Here is a 15,104-nt window from a genome sequence, read left to right on the forward strand (position 1 = left end):
TACAGCCCCTCCCTCCTCCCCTGCCCGGTCCCAGCCCCTCCCTCCCCTCCCCCACTCGCGATCCGGGCCGCTGTTGCTGGGCCGGACCCCCCGGGCTCAGCCCGGCCCCTCGCCGAGACGCCGCCGCCGCCCCGTTTGCTGAGGAGGAGGCCCCCGGCCGGGGCGCCGGGCGCGGGGCATAAAACGGGCCAGAGCCGGCGCCCGGGGCACTAGAGTCGCGTACGGCCCGGGTCAGCGCCCACACGCCCGCGCTCCTCCCGGCCGCTCCTCCTGCCCCGCCCGGCCCGGCGCCGACTCTGCGGCCGCTCGACGAGCCCCTCGCCGCACTGCTCGGGCCCTGGCCCCGGCCCCCTCCCGCCGTACCGCCCCCGACCCGGCCCTCCTCCCGTCTCCCTCCTCCCTCTCCTGCCCCCTCCTCCCTCCCGCCTCCTCAGCTGTCCCGTTCGCGTCATGCCGAGCCTCCTGGCCCCGCCGGCCCCGCTGCTGCTCCTCGGGTTGCTGCTGCTCGGCTCCCGGCTGGCCCGCGGCGCCGGCCCCGAGTCCCTTGCGCTGCCCATCCGGCCCGAGAAGGAGCCGCTGCCTATTCGGGGAGCAGCAGGTAGGTGGGCGCCCCGGGGGAGGCACGGTCTGGAAGTCCGGCTCGGGGCAAGTCCGCGGCCGCCCGGAGGGGGCGCCGGGCGCAGGTGGCTCGGCGCGGCTGGCGGCCCGGAGGGGTGGGCGGGGGCCGCGAGGCGCGTGGTGCCCGAGGCTCCCGGGCCCGGCCCGCAGCGCCCGGGGCGGGCACGCGGTAGGAGCGGGACAGCGGCTGCCAGCCAAGCCCGTCCCCGCAGGCTGCTCCTTCGGCGGGAAGGTCTATGCCTTGGACGAGACGTGGCACCCGGACCTGGGGGAGCCCTTCGGGGTGATGCGCTGCGTGCTGTGCGCCTGCGAGGCGGTGAGTGGACCCAGTGACCGTGGCCAGGGCCCTCACGGGTTGGGGGAGCGCTGGGGTCTTGGGTTATCGGAGTGGACTTGGAGCTGCTGAAGAAGCTAGTCTGCAGATATTTAGAATATTTTTCTGGCGGAGGAAGAGGGTAGGAAGCGCCTCCTTCAAGTCTCAGGTGTTGCCTATTATTGATCGTCCACTGTGTGTCAGGCTCTTTGCCAGCTCCCTTTCTCCTCTCACTTAACTCCTAGTACAGCCATGCTAGATAAATACCATTGTTACTCCCATTTTCCAGATAGGGACCCTGAAGCCCAGGGAAGTTAAGTAACTTGTCTAGAGTCAGCAGCCTGTAAGTAGCAGAGCAGTCTGATTCCTTGGAGCGATTTTGCCCTGGGACCATGTCTCTTCCTGGCTCACCTTTGAGTCTCACCAGCTGACATATTGCCCTCACTCTTTTCCCATTTTTTGTTAGCAGCCTCAATGGGGTCGTCGCGCGAGGGGCGCGGCGAGAGTCAGCTGCAAGAACATTAAACCTGAGTGCCCAACCCTGGCTTGCGGGCAGCCCCGCCAGCTGCCCGGACACTGCTGTCAGACCTGCCCCCCGGGTAAGACCTGCTCCGTGGTGAGGGGAGGGCAGCAGGGTTGCGATGCTTGGACCTGGGCCACGCGGAAGGGGCTGTCGGAGCGCAGCCAAGTGTCCCTCCCAGTGCCCAGCTGAAGCTCCCGTTTCCCAACCCCCTACTCCCCCCACCCCGCGCAGAGCGCAGCGGTCTGGAAAAGCAGGCGCCGGGCCTGGCCTTCGAGTATCCGCGGGACCCAGAGCACCGAAGCTACAGCGACCGCGGGGAGCCGGGCGCTGAGGATCGGGCGCGTGGAGACGGCCACACGGGTAGGCAGGGGCTGGCAGGGACTGGGATCTTGGTTGGGGCCGGTCGAAAGCAGCGCGTGGCGGTACTAGGGATATCTTCCTTCTTCCCTCGCAGACTTCGTGGCGCTGCTGACGGGGCCAAGTTCGCAAGCCGCGGCCCGGGCCCGAGTGTCGCTGCTGCGCTCTAGTCTGAGGTTCTCCATCTCCTACCGGCGGTGAGAAAAGGGAAGGGGGCGAGGAGGGGTCAGCTGGGGGCCAGGGAAGCAGAATTGGGAGAGGCTGAAGGGGCTGCTTCTGGCTCAGGCTCAGAGTCTTTCTCACAAGACCCTCATTACCAGGCTGGACCGCCCTACCCGAATCCGCTTCTCAGACTCCACTGGCGGTATCCTGTTTGAACACCCTGCATCCCCTACTCAAGATGGCTTGGTGAGATGATGCCGTTTATAAGTGCTTATCCAGTCTGGGCACTGTGCTGAGAGCATAGCCTGCATTGCCTCCTTGGGTCCTCCCAACAGCCCAGTACGAGAAAGGCACTGATATTATGATGCCCATTTTACAGATGAGGGAACTGAGGCTCAATAGCAGAATGTAACTTGCTGATGGTCACACAGCTAGTAAGTGGTAGAGCCAGGATTTGGACCCTGGCATCTGGCCCCAGGGTCCCCTTCTTAAACTTCCTAGGAGGGCCTGGGGGCATCTTCCCATATTCTTTCCTCACCAGAGGTGGACCTCTTAGCAGACCTGTCCTGCATACGGTCTGAATAGGGCCTTTTTGCCTCTCTGCTCCAGGTCTGTGGGGTGTGGCGGGCAGTGCCTCGGTCATCTCTGCGGCTCCTTAGGGCAGAACAGCTGCATGTGGCACTCGTGACACCCACTCACCCTTCAGGGGAGGTCTGGGGGCCTCTCATCCGGCACCGGGCCCTGGCTGCAGGTGAGGGGAGCAAACAGGCCCCGGAAGTGAAGTTGGGAGTCTTCTCCCCCAGGAATGGGAGGGGTGCTGAGGAGGGAAATTTCTGGTGGGCTCCTATGGTTCTTCCTCCCTCAGAGACCTTCAGCGCCATCCTGACCCTGGAAGGCCCCCCACAGCAGGGCATAGGGGGCATTGCCCTACTCACTCTCAGTGACACAGAGGACTCCTTGCATTTTTTGCTGCTCTTCCGTGGGCTGCTGGAATCCAGGAGTGGAGGTAGGCAGGATGAGGGCGCACGTGTGAGGAGGCTGGGGAGAACACCTGCCTCTCAGAGGTGCACAGTCCACATGTGCGGCCATTGTAGGAGCAGCCCAGGTTCCCTTGCGGCTCCAGATTCTCCACCAGGGGAAGGTATTGCGAGAGCTCCAGGCCAACGCCTCGGCACAGGTGAGTGAGGGTCTCACTCTTGCTGCCACCCGCTCTGGCCTCTTGCTGTGCCCACCATATCCTGCTCTGCCCCCAGGAGCTGGGCTTTGCTGAAGTGCTGCCCAACCTGACAGCCCAGGAGATGGACTGGCTGGTGCTGGGGGAGCTGCAGATGGCCCTGGAGAGGGCAAGTGGGCCAGGGCTGCGCATCAGTGGACACATTGCTGCCAGGCAGAGCTGTGATGGTGAGGCAGGCTGAAGCCTGGCACCTTGGGCATGCACAACTGAGAGGCACAGAGAAGTTCTAGAGGAGGGGCCAGGGTGGGTATTGGAGGGATCCTGGGGGCTGGGGGTGTGCATGGTCGTGGGGCAACCCTGCCTCTGCCTGTCTTGCCCTCTGTAGTCCTGCAAAGTGTCCTTTGTGGGGCCGATGCCCTAATCCCAGTTCAGACGGGTGCAGCCGGCTCAGCCAGCCTTACACTGCTAGGAAACGGCTCCCTTATCTACCAAGTAAGAGTCAGGGAATGCAGGAGGTGGGAGGGCAGCAGGGGGTGTAGGGCTTTGCCCTGCAATGGTTCAGGGGCCCAGGCCTTCTTTGATACTCCAATTTGCCCTCCCTGGCCCTGCCCACCAGGTACAGGTGGTCGGCACGAGCAGTGAGGTGGTGGCCGTGACGCTGGAGACCAAGCCTCAGCGGAGGAACCAGCACACTGTCCTGTGCCACATGGCTGGATTCCAGCCGGGAGGACACACAGTGAGTACTTTGGGCAGAGCTGGCCTGCAGGGCCCAGGCACCACAGCTGACAGCGCGGGGGCTGAGGGAAGCCATGTTGGATGAGCAGGCGTGTTCAGCATCATTCAGTCACTGACAGGCTCTCTCATGAACACATTGATTGACTGGGTGCATTTTTTGGGAGCCTCAGGCTAATGATTGCAGTACAAAGAAAATCAGATGGGACTCCTATCTTCAGCAAGCTCATGTCAAGTGGGAGGAGTTACACAGGGAGCCCAGTGCAGCAGATGGTATAATAATAAATGTGAGAGCAATGGTTGCCATTTATCAAGCCTTTCTATGTGCCACATACTGCACTGGTTTCCTTGCTTTTGTTATTTTTGGCCCTCCCACTGCTCGTTTAATAGATGATGGAGTGAAGGATCAGAGAGGTTAAGTAACTCCTCAGGATGGTTGCATCGGTAGGAGGTGGCAGAGAAGGGACTTGAACCTGGGCCCACCGGGTTCTTCTCTAGCAGTGTGTGGAAGTGTGTTTGGGTTTCGTGGGGGCAAAATCTCGGGCTGTGTGTTCGTCTAGGACCTGGCAGGCTGCAGCTAAGGCTCGCCCTTCCCTGCCCCCCAGGCTGTGGGTGTCTGCCCTGGGCTGGGTGCCCGGGGGGCTCATATGCTGCTGCAGAATGAGCTGTTCCTAAACGTGGCCACCAAGGACTTCCCAGATGGAGAGCTGCGGGGGCACGTGGCTGCCTTGCCCTACAGTGGGCACAGCGCCCGCCATGACAGTGAGTGGGGGTCTCTCTCTGCCCGTCGGCATCCACTAACCCATGACTCAAACACATGAGGGATGGTGCTGGAGGGCCAGAGCCTGGCGTGTCTTTCTCTGTGCCTGCACTCCAGGTTGGCATCTGGAGAGGGTGGGGATATATAAGGTGGCCCTGCGGGGAGATCCTCCCTGTTACTGTGATGCAAGCCTTTAACTTGCTGCTCCCTCTGCCCTGGGCCCATGGACCATGCCTGTCTGCTTGCGGAGATACACATGTTGGGGGAGATGGGGAATGTGGGACTGAGTAGCTGCTCTGGGCCGCCTTCTCATCTGTCACCTCTCCTCTGTCTGGATCCAGCACTACCTGTGCCCCTGGCAGGAGCCCTGGTGTTGCCCCCGGTGCAGAGCCAGGCAGCCGGGCACGCCTGGCTCTCCCTGGATACCCACTGTCACCTACACTACGAAGTGCTGCTAGCTGGGCTTGGTGGCTCAGAACAGGGCACCATCACTGCCCACCTCCTCGGGCCCCCTGGGATGCCAGGGCCCCGGCGGTTGCTGAAGGGATTCTATGGCCCAGAGGTGAGGACGTGATGGTGGGAGGCCGTTTGAAGAATATCTGCTTTTGACCATGAAAGGCTGTGTGGGCCTGTGGCAGGGGAAGCAGAGAGCAGGAGGCAGACAGCCCCGGGTATGAATCTGACTCAGCCCTTTATTGTCCATTTTCCTTCCCGTGTCCTGCTCTGGTGGGATCCCATGGATCATATGTAATATCCTGGACCTTCAGGGGGGTAGGTGGGATGGACCAAGCTCCTGAGGTGGGGTGGGTTGCCATGGACTTGGGGCCAGGGAGTCCTGGCTTTTGAGCTCTACACCATTGCTGATGGGTTTTGCTATCCTAGAGTCCTTCCTTAACCTCCCCGGCTCTCAGTTTCCTCATCTGCAAATTGGGAATGGTAGGCTCAGGCCTGAGTGTCTTGTTCCTGTGCCTTATCCTGTCTGCTCACAGGCCCAGGGTGTGGTGAAGGATCTGGAGCCTGAGCTGTTGCGGCACCTAGCACAGGGCACTGCTTCCCTGCTGATCACCACCAAGGGGAGCCCCCAAGGGGAGCTGCGAGGGCAGGTGGGCCAGCAGTGTGGGCCAGGGGGCCAGGGTGTGGGCATGGGAGGATGGTCCAGAATTGGCCTAAGCCCTCTGTGCCCTGTTAGTCACTTGCTCTCTCTGAATCCCAGGGGAGGCAGAATCACACTCCCTGGCTGGTAGGGAGGGTGAAGCCAAAGTACTTAATGAGCTGGCAGCTGACCACCTGTCCTTGGTGGTCGGGATGATTGCTGTGCCTAATAGCATCCTCCTGGGGTGTGAGGCCCTCAGGGTGTCTTGGGTTGGCTGGCTGCCTCTGGTGGAGATGAGGGGGGTCCCTCATCTCAACCAGCCTCTCCTTGCAGGTGCACATCGCCAACCAGTGCGAGGTGGGCGGCCTGCGCTTGGCCGCAGCAGGAACTGAGGAGGTGCAGGTACCTGGGGCTCCGGATGCCATGGTGGCCCCTGCGGCCGCGCTGCCTGCTGTGCCAGGCCCGGATGCCCCAGTGCCAGCCAAACCTGGTGGCCCTGGGCGGCTCCGAGACCCCAACTCCTGCTTCTTCGAGGGGCAGCAGCGCCCCCATGGGGCTCGCTGGGCTCCTAACTATGACCCGCTCTGCTCGCTCTGCACCTGCCAGGTAGGAGGCCCCGGAACGGCACACCGGGGCCTGGCTTCTGGGGCAGGACCCTGGTCAACCCCCAGCCTCTCCCCGCAGAGACGCACAGTGATTTGTGACCCTGTGGTATGCCCACCACCCGGCTGCCCCAGCCCGGTGCAGGCACCGGACCAGTGCTGCCCTGTGTGCCCCGGTGAGTGCCCTGCAGGAGTGGGGAGGGTAATGGAAGGTCCACCGTGGGGGATGAGGCCTCTGGGGAGGAGATAAGGGGGCCACCCTCCGCCTTCACTGTTTCTTTGGATCCACAGAGAAACAAGATATTAGAGACCTGCCGGGGATGCCGAGGAACAGGGACCCTGGAGAGGGTGAGCTGGAAGTGTGCGTGCAGGGGTATGGAGTCCAGAGATGCTGTTGGGTGAGGCCAGGGGTGTGGGGGGGAGAGCGGGAGGGATGGGGAAGAGCAAAGTGTATAGAGGGGTGGAAGGAGGCTGAGGGGCACAGGTTACAAGTGACACCTGATAGGCTTCACTAATGTCAGTGGCTCACCAGTGGGCCCTGGGGTTAACTAGCATGGGGTTGGCCTGAGGCTCAATCCTTGGCTGTGGACCTTGCCAGTGAGCTCGGTGCTAATGGCAGCTGGGCACTGTCCCCCACCAGGCTGCTATTTTGATGGTGATCGGAGCTGGCGGGCAGCGGGCACCCGGTGGCACCCTGTCGTGCCCCCATTTGGCTTAATTAAGTGTGCTGTCTGCACCTGCAAGGTATGCCCCCCCACCCCCTGTCTGATCGTCTCTGGCCCTGGAACCCAGCTGGGTCTGCAGAGCTGGGGAGGAGGCTGCCAGGAGAGGAAAGCCCTGCCTTGATGAGAAGGGCTCAAGTATCAAAGTACAATGAGAGGAGTCCTTTGCGCTTTGAGAGTTGGCTTCCTGTAGGAAAAGGGCAAGGGCTGACCTGGGTCTGGGCTCTGCCAGCTGACTAGCTCCATGTAGCCCTGGGGACTTTCAGTATGTCCCTGAGTCTCCCTTTCCTCTCCTATAAGCAGATGGGGTAGCACCTACCTTGCGGGGCTACAATGAGGATTTGGGCTCAGAAATATAAAGCCCCAGCCCAGGGCCTCTGAGCAAAAGCCCACGGACATATGACATTGGAGGTATGGGAAAGGAGAAGTGGGGAGCAGGAGGCTTATGTGCTTCTCATTTTTCCTGACACCCCTCATGCAATGGATCCCGCCAGGGGGGCACTGGAGAGGTGCACTGTGAGAAGGTGCAGTGTCCCCGGCTGGCCTGTGCCCAGCCTGTCCGTGTCAACCCCACTGACTGCTGCAAACAGTGTCCAGGTGAGGGGGGTGGGCGCGGAGGCCTCTTGGGGCAGAGAAGGCTCTTTGCTGCCTTGTCCCGGGCAGGGGGTGTGTGGTGAGGGGATGCTTCGGGGGGGTGGTGGATAGAAGGGGCTCCTCAGCTAATTCAGCTTTTATCCAGTGCTGTTCTGTGCCAGCCTGGAGCCAAGGATCTGCACACGGCGGGAAGAATGTGCGTGTGTTAGTGGGCTGTGACGGCATCCAGTACCTGCCCCATTCGGCCACACATCCATCCAAATTAACCACCTACTAAGTCTCTGGGTGATGGAGACTCAAAGACAAATAAGACCTGGAGGGCCCTTACTGAGCTCTCATCTACTGATCTTGTCTTCCTTCCCTCCCTTCTCTCCCTTCCAACAGTAGGGTCAGGGTCCCACCCCCAACTGGGGGACCCCATGCAGGCTGATGGCCCCCGGGGCTGCCGTTTTGCAGGGCAGTGGTTCCCAGAGAGCCAGAGCTGGCACCCCTCAGTGCCCCCCTTTGGGGAGATGAGCTGCATCACCTGCAGATGTGGGGTGAGTGGGCAGTGGGGGCCCATGTGAGGTGGGCATTGGGGGCCTGGCCTGAGGGCGGGGAGCTTCCTAGGGAGGGCAGGCCCCTGGGAGTGGGCTTCCCCCAAGAGGCTGAAGGCATTTGTGCCCCAGTGGCTCTGGGGACCCTCAGGATGTGGTCTGTCCTGCACCAGGCAGGGGTGCCCCACTGCGAGCGGGATGACTGTTCACTACCACTGTCCTGCGGCCCAGGGAAGGAAAGCCGTTGCTGCTCCCACTGCACACCCCGGCGGCGTAAGTGAGGGCTCTGGCTCGGGCGGCAGCTCTGGGCTGGTCTGCCGGTGGGACACGTGGAGAGGAAAGGGAGGGGGGACCTGCCCTGTCCCCAGACAGCATCTGCTGCTATACGTGTGTCATCCCATCCTCCCCCCCTCTCACAGCAACCTAGTGCACTGGTTTACAGATGAGATTTCTGAGGCTCAGAGGAAGCAGGCAGTTAGACTGAAGTCACACAACTGCTGCGAGCTGACTTGCTTGACAACCCTGACCTCGCTGGGACCCGAACAGAGATGTGCTGCCGTGCCCTCTGTGCCACCCTTTCCCTCTCCCCTCCTCCAGAGTTCACTCCCTTCTGTCTCCAGCAGCCGCAGAGACCAGGACCGTTCCAGAGCTGGAGAAAGATGCTGAAGGCTCCTAGGGAGCCGTCGGAAGGCCACATGACCAAGAGGACGGGGCCTGGGTCGGGGGAAGGAGTGGTGCCGAGGACCCCGCATGCTCCTGTGGGAAACCCAGTGCCTTTGGCCCCTCTTTTCTGCCTCTTCTCCCTCCCCCACTACCTCTGGGAACCACAACTCCACAAGGGGGAGGGGTAGCCAGGGCAGACAAAGGCCATGTCCACTCCAGCTCCTACCTTGTTGCCCTCTGGCTTCTGCCTTGGAAGCCCAACCCCTTTCCTTCTGTACATAATGTCACTGGCTTGTTGGGATTTTTAATTTATCCTCACTCAGCACCAAGGGTCCCTCCACTTCACTCCTGCTGCCCCTGAGCTGAGCAGAGTCATTACTGGAGATTTTTGTATTTATTAAAACATTTTTTTTCAGTCTTTGGGCTCATGGTTGTTTCTTTGTGACCATGGGCCTGAGTGGGCCCCCGTGGAGAAGGGTCTGAAGTGGGCAGGAGAGAGATGACCCCTGGTACAGGGGCTTCCCTCCGATCCTTGGGGATAGGGACAATGCAGCATTTGGCAACAGGCGGCATATGCCAGGATTCTGCAGAGGGCCTTGGGCTGTCTTTAAACAGAGCTGCAAGAACTCAGGCAACCTGAAGCAGCATTTGGATGCAAGTTTAGTTTCCACTGGCCTGCCCATGGCTGGCACTTTTGCAGAATACAGTCTCAAAACAGTTGCTGTTAGAATTTAAAATTTGATTTGTCACCTACTTTGCAGAGTAGGCCTCCTACTTTGCAGAGCATTGGACTGGGCCTGCCAGCCTCTCTAGCAGGAAGAGACAGAAGGTAATACACAGGGGCTCTGGCCAGAGGAGAAATGGGAGTGGGTCTGATACTCCTGGCCTCTGAAGAGAAAACTCCTTCTTGTGCAGTCTTCCACTCTGCCACTTTTTACTTGTCAACCACCTTTCAGCATCTCCAGTGGCTCCCCTTTGCCATCTTTTATGTGACACATTGGATTGGGGGTATGTCGGATGAGAAACAGCTACTCGGAGCCATCGCGTGGTGGCGCTGCTGGCAGCCTCCAGTTCACTTTGGGCCAAGTCCGTGTCAGTGCTGGTTTTGAGTAATTGATGAGGATAGACATGTGAAGCTGCCTTCCCCGGGCAGAGGGCGACGTGAGGGCTGGAGAGAGGCAGCCCAGGTGCTTACTGGGAGTGGGGAGTGCAGGGTCTGCTGCTCTAAGGCACATCAGCTGCTCAGCTTCTAGGAGAGCCTGTATTCTAAAGAAGAGTTGGTTGCTTTCAAAAAAGTTTCCAGGAGTTCCCATCGTGGTGCAGCAGAAACGAATCCAACTAGGAACCATGAGGTTTCGGGTTCAATCCCTGGCCTTGCTCAGTGGGTTGAGGATCTGGTATTGCTGTGAGCTGTGGTGTAGGTCTCAGATGCGTCTCAGATCTGGTGTTGCTGTGGATCTGGCGTAGGCCAGCAGCTGTAGCTCTGATTTGACCCCTAGCCTGGGAACCTCCATGTGCTGCAGGTGTGGCCCTAAAAAAGCAAAAAAAGGGAGTTCCCGTCGTGGCTCAGTGGTTAACGAACCTGACTAGGAACCATGAGGTTGCAGGTTCGATCCCTGGCCTGGCTCAGTGGGTTAAGGATTCGGCATTGCTGTGAGCTGTGGTGTAGGTCGCAGACTCAGCCCAGATTCTGAGTTGCTGTGGCTCTGGTGTAGGCCAGGGCTACAGCTCCAATTAGACCCCTAACCCGGGAGCGGCCCTGGAAAAGGCAAAAAGACAAAAAAAAAAAAAGAGAGAAGTTTCCAGAACAACTGTTTCATCACATTTCACCTTTAGTCTTTTATGAAAAGAATGGGAAGTAGGAAAATAAAAGTGTGACACTTTTTTTTTCTGTGTCTTTTTAGGGCCGTACCTGTTGCCTATGGAGATTCCCAGGCCAGGGGTCCAATCCGAGCTGTAGCTGCCAGCCTACACCACAACCACAGCAAAGCCAGATCTGAGCCTCATCTGCGGCCTACACCACAGCTCACAGCAAGACTGGATCCTTAACCCACTGAGCAAGGTCAGGGATCAAACCCGTGTCCTCATGGATACTAATCAGATTCATTAACCACTGAGCCACCACGGGAACTCCAAAAGTGTGACACTTCTGACAGCAACAAAAGTGACAGGAGGTGGGGTAGTCGCATAAAGTAACACAACTGGGACAAGAAGAGAGTCTGCCAGGCATTCTGGAAGGGGGCACATTTTAGCTTATCAGATTTTAGGTAGTCAAAGAGGATGACCGAAGGGAGAAAACAGAAATTTCTGAAATACTGGAGATATATTGCTGTTGGTGACAAAAGGGTAAAAATCCTTAGGGATTGTGAAATGATTATGGTGTTCTGAGAATGGCATCTAAGCCGCATCTGTCACCTATACCACAGTTCACTGCAATGCTGGATCCTTAACCCACTGAGTGAGGCCAGGGATGGAACCCGCAACCTCATCGTTCCTAGTCGGATGGCTATAGCTCTGATTAGACCCCTAGCCTAGGAACCTCCATATGTCGCAGGTGTGGCCCTAAAAAGAACCCCAAAAACAAAACAAAGAAACCGCTGGCTTTGATATATGATCTCACGAGCAAAGGGAGTTGCTAGAAAGATTTTTGCTTAACAAAAGTAGATCAGTAGTTCCCATTGTGGCTCAGTGGGTTAAGGACCTAACATTGTCTCTGTGAGAATGTGGGTTTGATCCCTGGCTTTGCTCAGTGGGTTAAGGATCTGGTGTTGCTGCAAGCTGCAGCACAGGTTGCAGATGTGATTCTGATCTGGGTATTACTGTGGCTGCAACTCCAATTCGATCCCTGGCCTGGGACCTTCCACATGTTACAGGTGTGGCTGTAAAAAAAGAAAAAAGAAAAAAGTAAATTGCTGTGAACAATTATGGTAATACACACATGTGTGACAAAGAAAAATTCACCTGTTTGAAAGAAGTCCAACCCCTAGATAATGGCTATCAAAAAATCACTATTCTCCTAGGTTTTTTTGTTTGCTCAGCCCCAGCCCCACTCGGGGTCCTGTCCTGCAGCACTTCTGTTCCCACTTGTGAAGCAGGTATGATGTAAATCTGCATAAATAGGGAAAGCAGGAGATTGCATTTAAACGTTTTTTTCCTTTTTATGGCAGTACCCTCGGCGTGTGGATACTAGTAGGAATCCTAACCCGCTGAGCTGCAGTAGGAACTCCCTGACCCTCTGCATTTAAAGTGTCAGGGGGGAGTTCCCGTTGTGGCTCAGTGGTTAACGAATCCGACTAGGAACTATGAGGTTGTGGGTTCAATCCCCGACCTTGCTCAGTGGGTTAAGGATCCGGCGTTGCTGTGAGCTGTGGTGTAGTTTGCAGACTCGGTTCGGATCCTGCATTGCTGTGGCTCTGGTGTAGGCCGGTGGCTGCGGCTCTGATTAGACCCCTAGCCTGGGAACCTCCATATGCCGCGGAAGCTGCCCTACAAAAAGGCAAAAAGAGAAAAAAAAAATTAAAGTGTCAGGCAAAGGGAATTCCCTGGAGGCCTAGTGGGTTAAAAATGTGGTGTTGTCACTGCTATGACTCTGGTTATTGCTGTGACGAACATTTGATCCATAGCCTGGGGAACGTGTGCATACCTCGGGCGTGGCCAAAAAAAAAAAAAAAAAGTGGTAGGGGAGACAATACTGCCAAAATTTTGAAAAAATCCTCACCAACTCAGAGACCTTGGCAAGTTAGCATTCAGTGATTTGTCTATCAGCAAATTAACTGGAGCCCACCAGTGGGGTCCCAGGTCCTCAGCTGATGGGTGTTGGAGAGGCCAGAGTGTTGTCCCATCCTCTGGGGGCAGCGGAAGTTGGCCAGGGGGGCTGTCTCTTGGTGGGCCAGGGCCCCAGGTGTCCCTTGGGAGGAGTCATTCACAGTCATTCGCAGTCTCTCACTCTCTCTCTCTCTTATTTTTTTTTAGGGCCGCACCCATGGCATATGGAGGTTACCAGGCTAGGGGTCAAATCAGAGGTACAGCTGCTGGCCTATACCACAGCCACAGCAACAACAGATCCAAGCCACATCTGCGACCTACACCACAGCTCATGGCAACGCTGGATCCTTCACCCACTGAGCAAGGCCAGGGATCAAACCCACAACCTCATGGTCCTAGTCGGATTTGTCAACCACTGAGCCATGACGGGAAATCCCGCAGTTGCTTTTTGTCTACCTGCCTTGGCTGGGCTGGACTCTAGGCTGAGACATGGCATCCTTGTGAGATGCCAGGCTTTTTCCTCCTCTTTCAGAGCCCCTCATGCATGGTTGGGTTCCCCTCTACTGTGAGGGATAGAGACTCTTCACTCTGCATTTGTGCAGTGGGACAAGAGGGGGGACAGGTGGAGGTAGCAGGTGCTGGTGTGAGGGGGGGTTGTGACAAGGATCCTACTGAGTCCTTCTCCATGTAGGCGGTGGTGAGGCTGCTGTCCAGGGACTGCGGAGACAGTCTGCCAAGTAGCTGGTGGACCTCATGAGCCTGGTGTAGCTGATGAAGGAGTACATGAGCTGGAGCAGGTGGCCATGCTGCCAATTTCTGCCTCACAGCAAGAGCGACGTGCATCACCTGTTGTTGCTGCCCCTGGTTTTGGTGGCTTTGGTGGCCCTGGTGCTTACCATGGAGAAGTGGGATCCTGACCAGCCCTACTCTGAGGGGAGATGAGGGCAGATGAGAGGAAAGCAGAAGTAAGTTTGTGTCTCTTTTTTTGGCTGCACCTGCAGCATGTGGAAGTTCCCTGGGCCAGTGACAACGCACCACAGCAGTGACAACACCAGATCTTTAAGTGCTAGGCCACCAGGGAACTCTCTAAACTTGTTCTTTAAAACCCAAACCTTCTGTAGTCCTTTCTGCTTTCTAAGTGGGTAGTGGCAGAGATATATTCTTTGTACTGGTACTGGCGGGGGGAGCAGATTGTAAGTAGCAAGATGAGAAGCTACAAAGAAAGAAGGTCAGGGAGAAACACCCCATGGAGAAGCAGCAGCAGGACCTTTATTGCACACTATATATCTCACAAGTAATCAATTTAATCGCTTTTAAATAGCTACTAATTGCATGCAAAAGGCCCAATATTCCTAGGGAAGAGTTTCTCCCTTCCATCCCTATGCCTTGGCCAAGTGGGTCCCCTCTCCAGAGACCCCCTGTTACCTATTTCTTGCATACAAGAAAGTCTCTGAAGAATGGTTGTCCAAGATCCAAGTTTAAGTTGTGTTGTTGTGATATAGATCAGGGCTTTTCAAACTTGAATGTGCATATGAATCTTCTGGGAGTCTTTTTGTTTTTGTTGCTGTTTCTTTTTTTCTTTTTTCTTTTTTTTTGGCTTTTTAGGGCTGTGCCTGCAGCATATGGAGGTTCCCAGGCTAGAGGTCCAATCGGAGCTATAGCTGCTGGCCTACACCACAGCCATAGCAACATCAGATCTGAGCTGCATCTGTGGCCTACACCACAGCTCACAGCAATGCCAGATCCTTAATCTCCTGAGCGAGGCCAGGGATTGAACCTGCATCCTTGTGGCTGCTAGTCAGTCATTAACTGCTGAGCCACAATGGGAACTCCCTGGGAGTCTTGTTTAAGTGCAGATTCTGATTCAGAAGGTCTAGAGTGCATGCCTAAGATTCTGCATTGCTGACAAGCACCCAGGGGATGTGATACTGTTGGTCCAGAAACACACTGTGAGTGGCAATCACTTCACATTTCGGCAAATGTGCCATGCCACTCAACTAATTTATTGAGCATCTTTTTTTTTTTTTTTTTTGGCCAGGCACAGTTCTTGGTGCTGGGGACTCAGCAGTGAATTAAATTGGCTAAAAGTCCCCCCTGTGTGGAGTTTATAATTTAGAGGGGGAAGACAGACAAAACATAACAATAGGTGTATAGCGTGCTGGGAAAAGATGGAAAAAACATAGAGCAGTAACAGGGGAACTGGGTGTTCTAGGGGAGGAGGATCTGAATGAGTTTTAATAAGGATGACCACAGAATGCTCTGGTGAGGAGACATGTGAAGAAAGACTTGAGCGAAGGGAGGGAATGAACCATAGGAATGTGTAATATATTTTTTTGGTCCCTTATTTTTATTTTATTTGGCTGCACCTGTGGCATGCGAAAGTTCCTGGGCCAGGGATCAAATCTGTGACACAGCAGTGACCATGCCAGATCCTTAACACACGGCACCACCAGGGAACTCCAGGAATATGCAATAATTAAAAACAATTCT

General features: G+C 56.7%; 1 protein-coding gene across 11 annotated transcripts; it reads left to right on the forward strand.

Annotated features, from left to right (window-relative positions):
* Nucleotides 1–77: 77 nt before the first annotated feature.
* CHRD (chordin) lies at nucleotides 78–9,267 on the forward strand. Of its 11 annotated transcripts, none has more exons than XM_047788105.1 (23): nucleotides 78–598; nucleotides 831–934; nucleotides 1,398–1,530; nucleotides 1,686–1,814; nucleotides 1,909–2,008; nucleotides 2,132–2,219; nucleotides 2,583–2,724; nucleotides 2,839–2,979; nucleotides 3,068–3,150; nucleotides 3,227–3,374; nucleotides 3,533–3,639; nucleotides 3,764–3,883; nucleotides 4,485–4,641; nucleotides 4,981–5,201; nucleotides 5,629–5,742; nucleotides 6,066–6,338; nucleotides 6,417–6,510; nucleotides 6,626–6,682; nucleotides 6,975–7,078; nucleotides 7,551–7,653; nucleotides 8,035–8,189; nucleotides 8,319–8,459; nucleotides 8,784–8,985. In XM_047788105.1, the coding sequence occupies exons 1-23, from the start codon at nucleotides 451–453 to the stop codon at nucleotides 8,850–8,852; spliced, it is 2,931 nt and encodes a 976-aa protein (XP_047644061.1). In that variant the 5' UTR covers nucleotides 78–450; the 3' UTR covers nucleotides 8,853–8,985. The 11 variants fall into 11 exon arrangements, with proteins under 11 accessions (XP_047644061.1, XP_047644071.1, XP_047644022.1 ...); XM_047788115.1 differs by lacking the exon at nucleotides 8,784–8,985 and adding an exon at nucleotides 8,606–8,777; XM_047788066.1 differs by having other exon boundaries at nucleotides 79–598; nucleotides 8,807–9,267.
* Nucleotides 9,268–15,104: the final 5,837 nt, after the last annotated feature.

This window comes from Phacochoerus africanus, chromosome 1 (assembly GCF_016906955.1).
Source record: "Phacochoerus africanus isolate WHEZ1 chromosome 1, ROS_Pafr_v1, whole genome shotgun sequence".
In the NCBI taxonomy this organism is placed as follows: domain Eukaryota; kingdom Metazoa; phylum Chordata; class Mammalia; order Artiodactyla; family Suidae; genus Phacochoerus; species Phacochoerus africanus.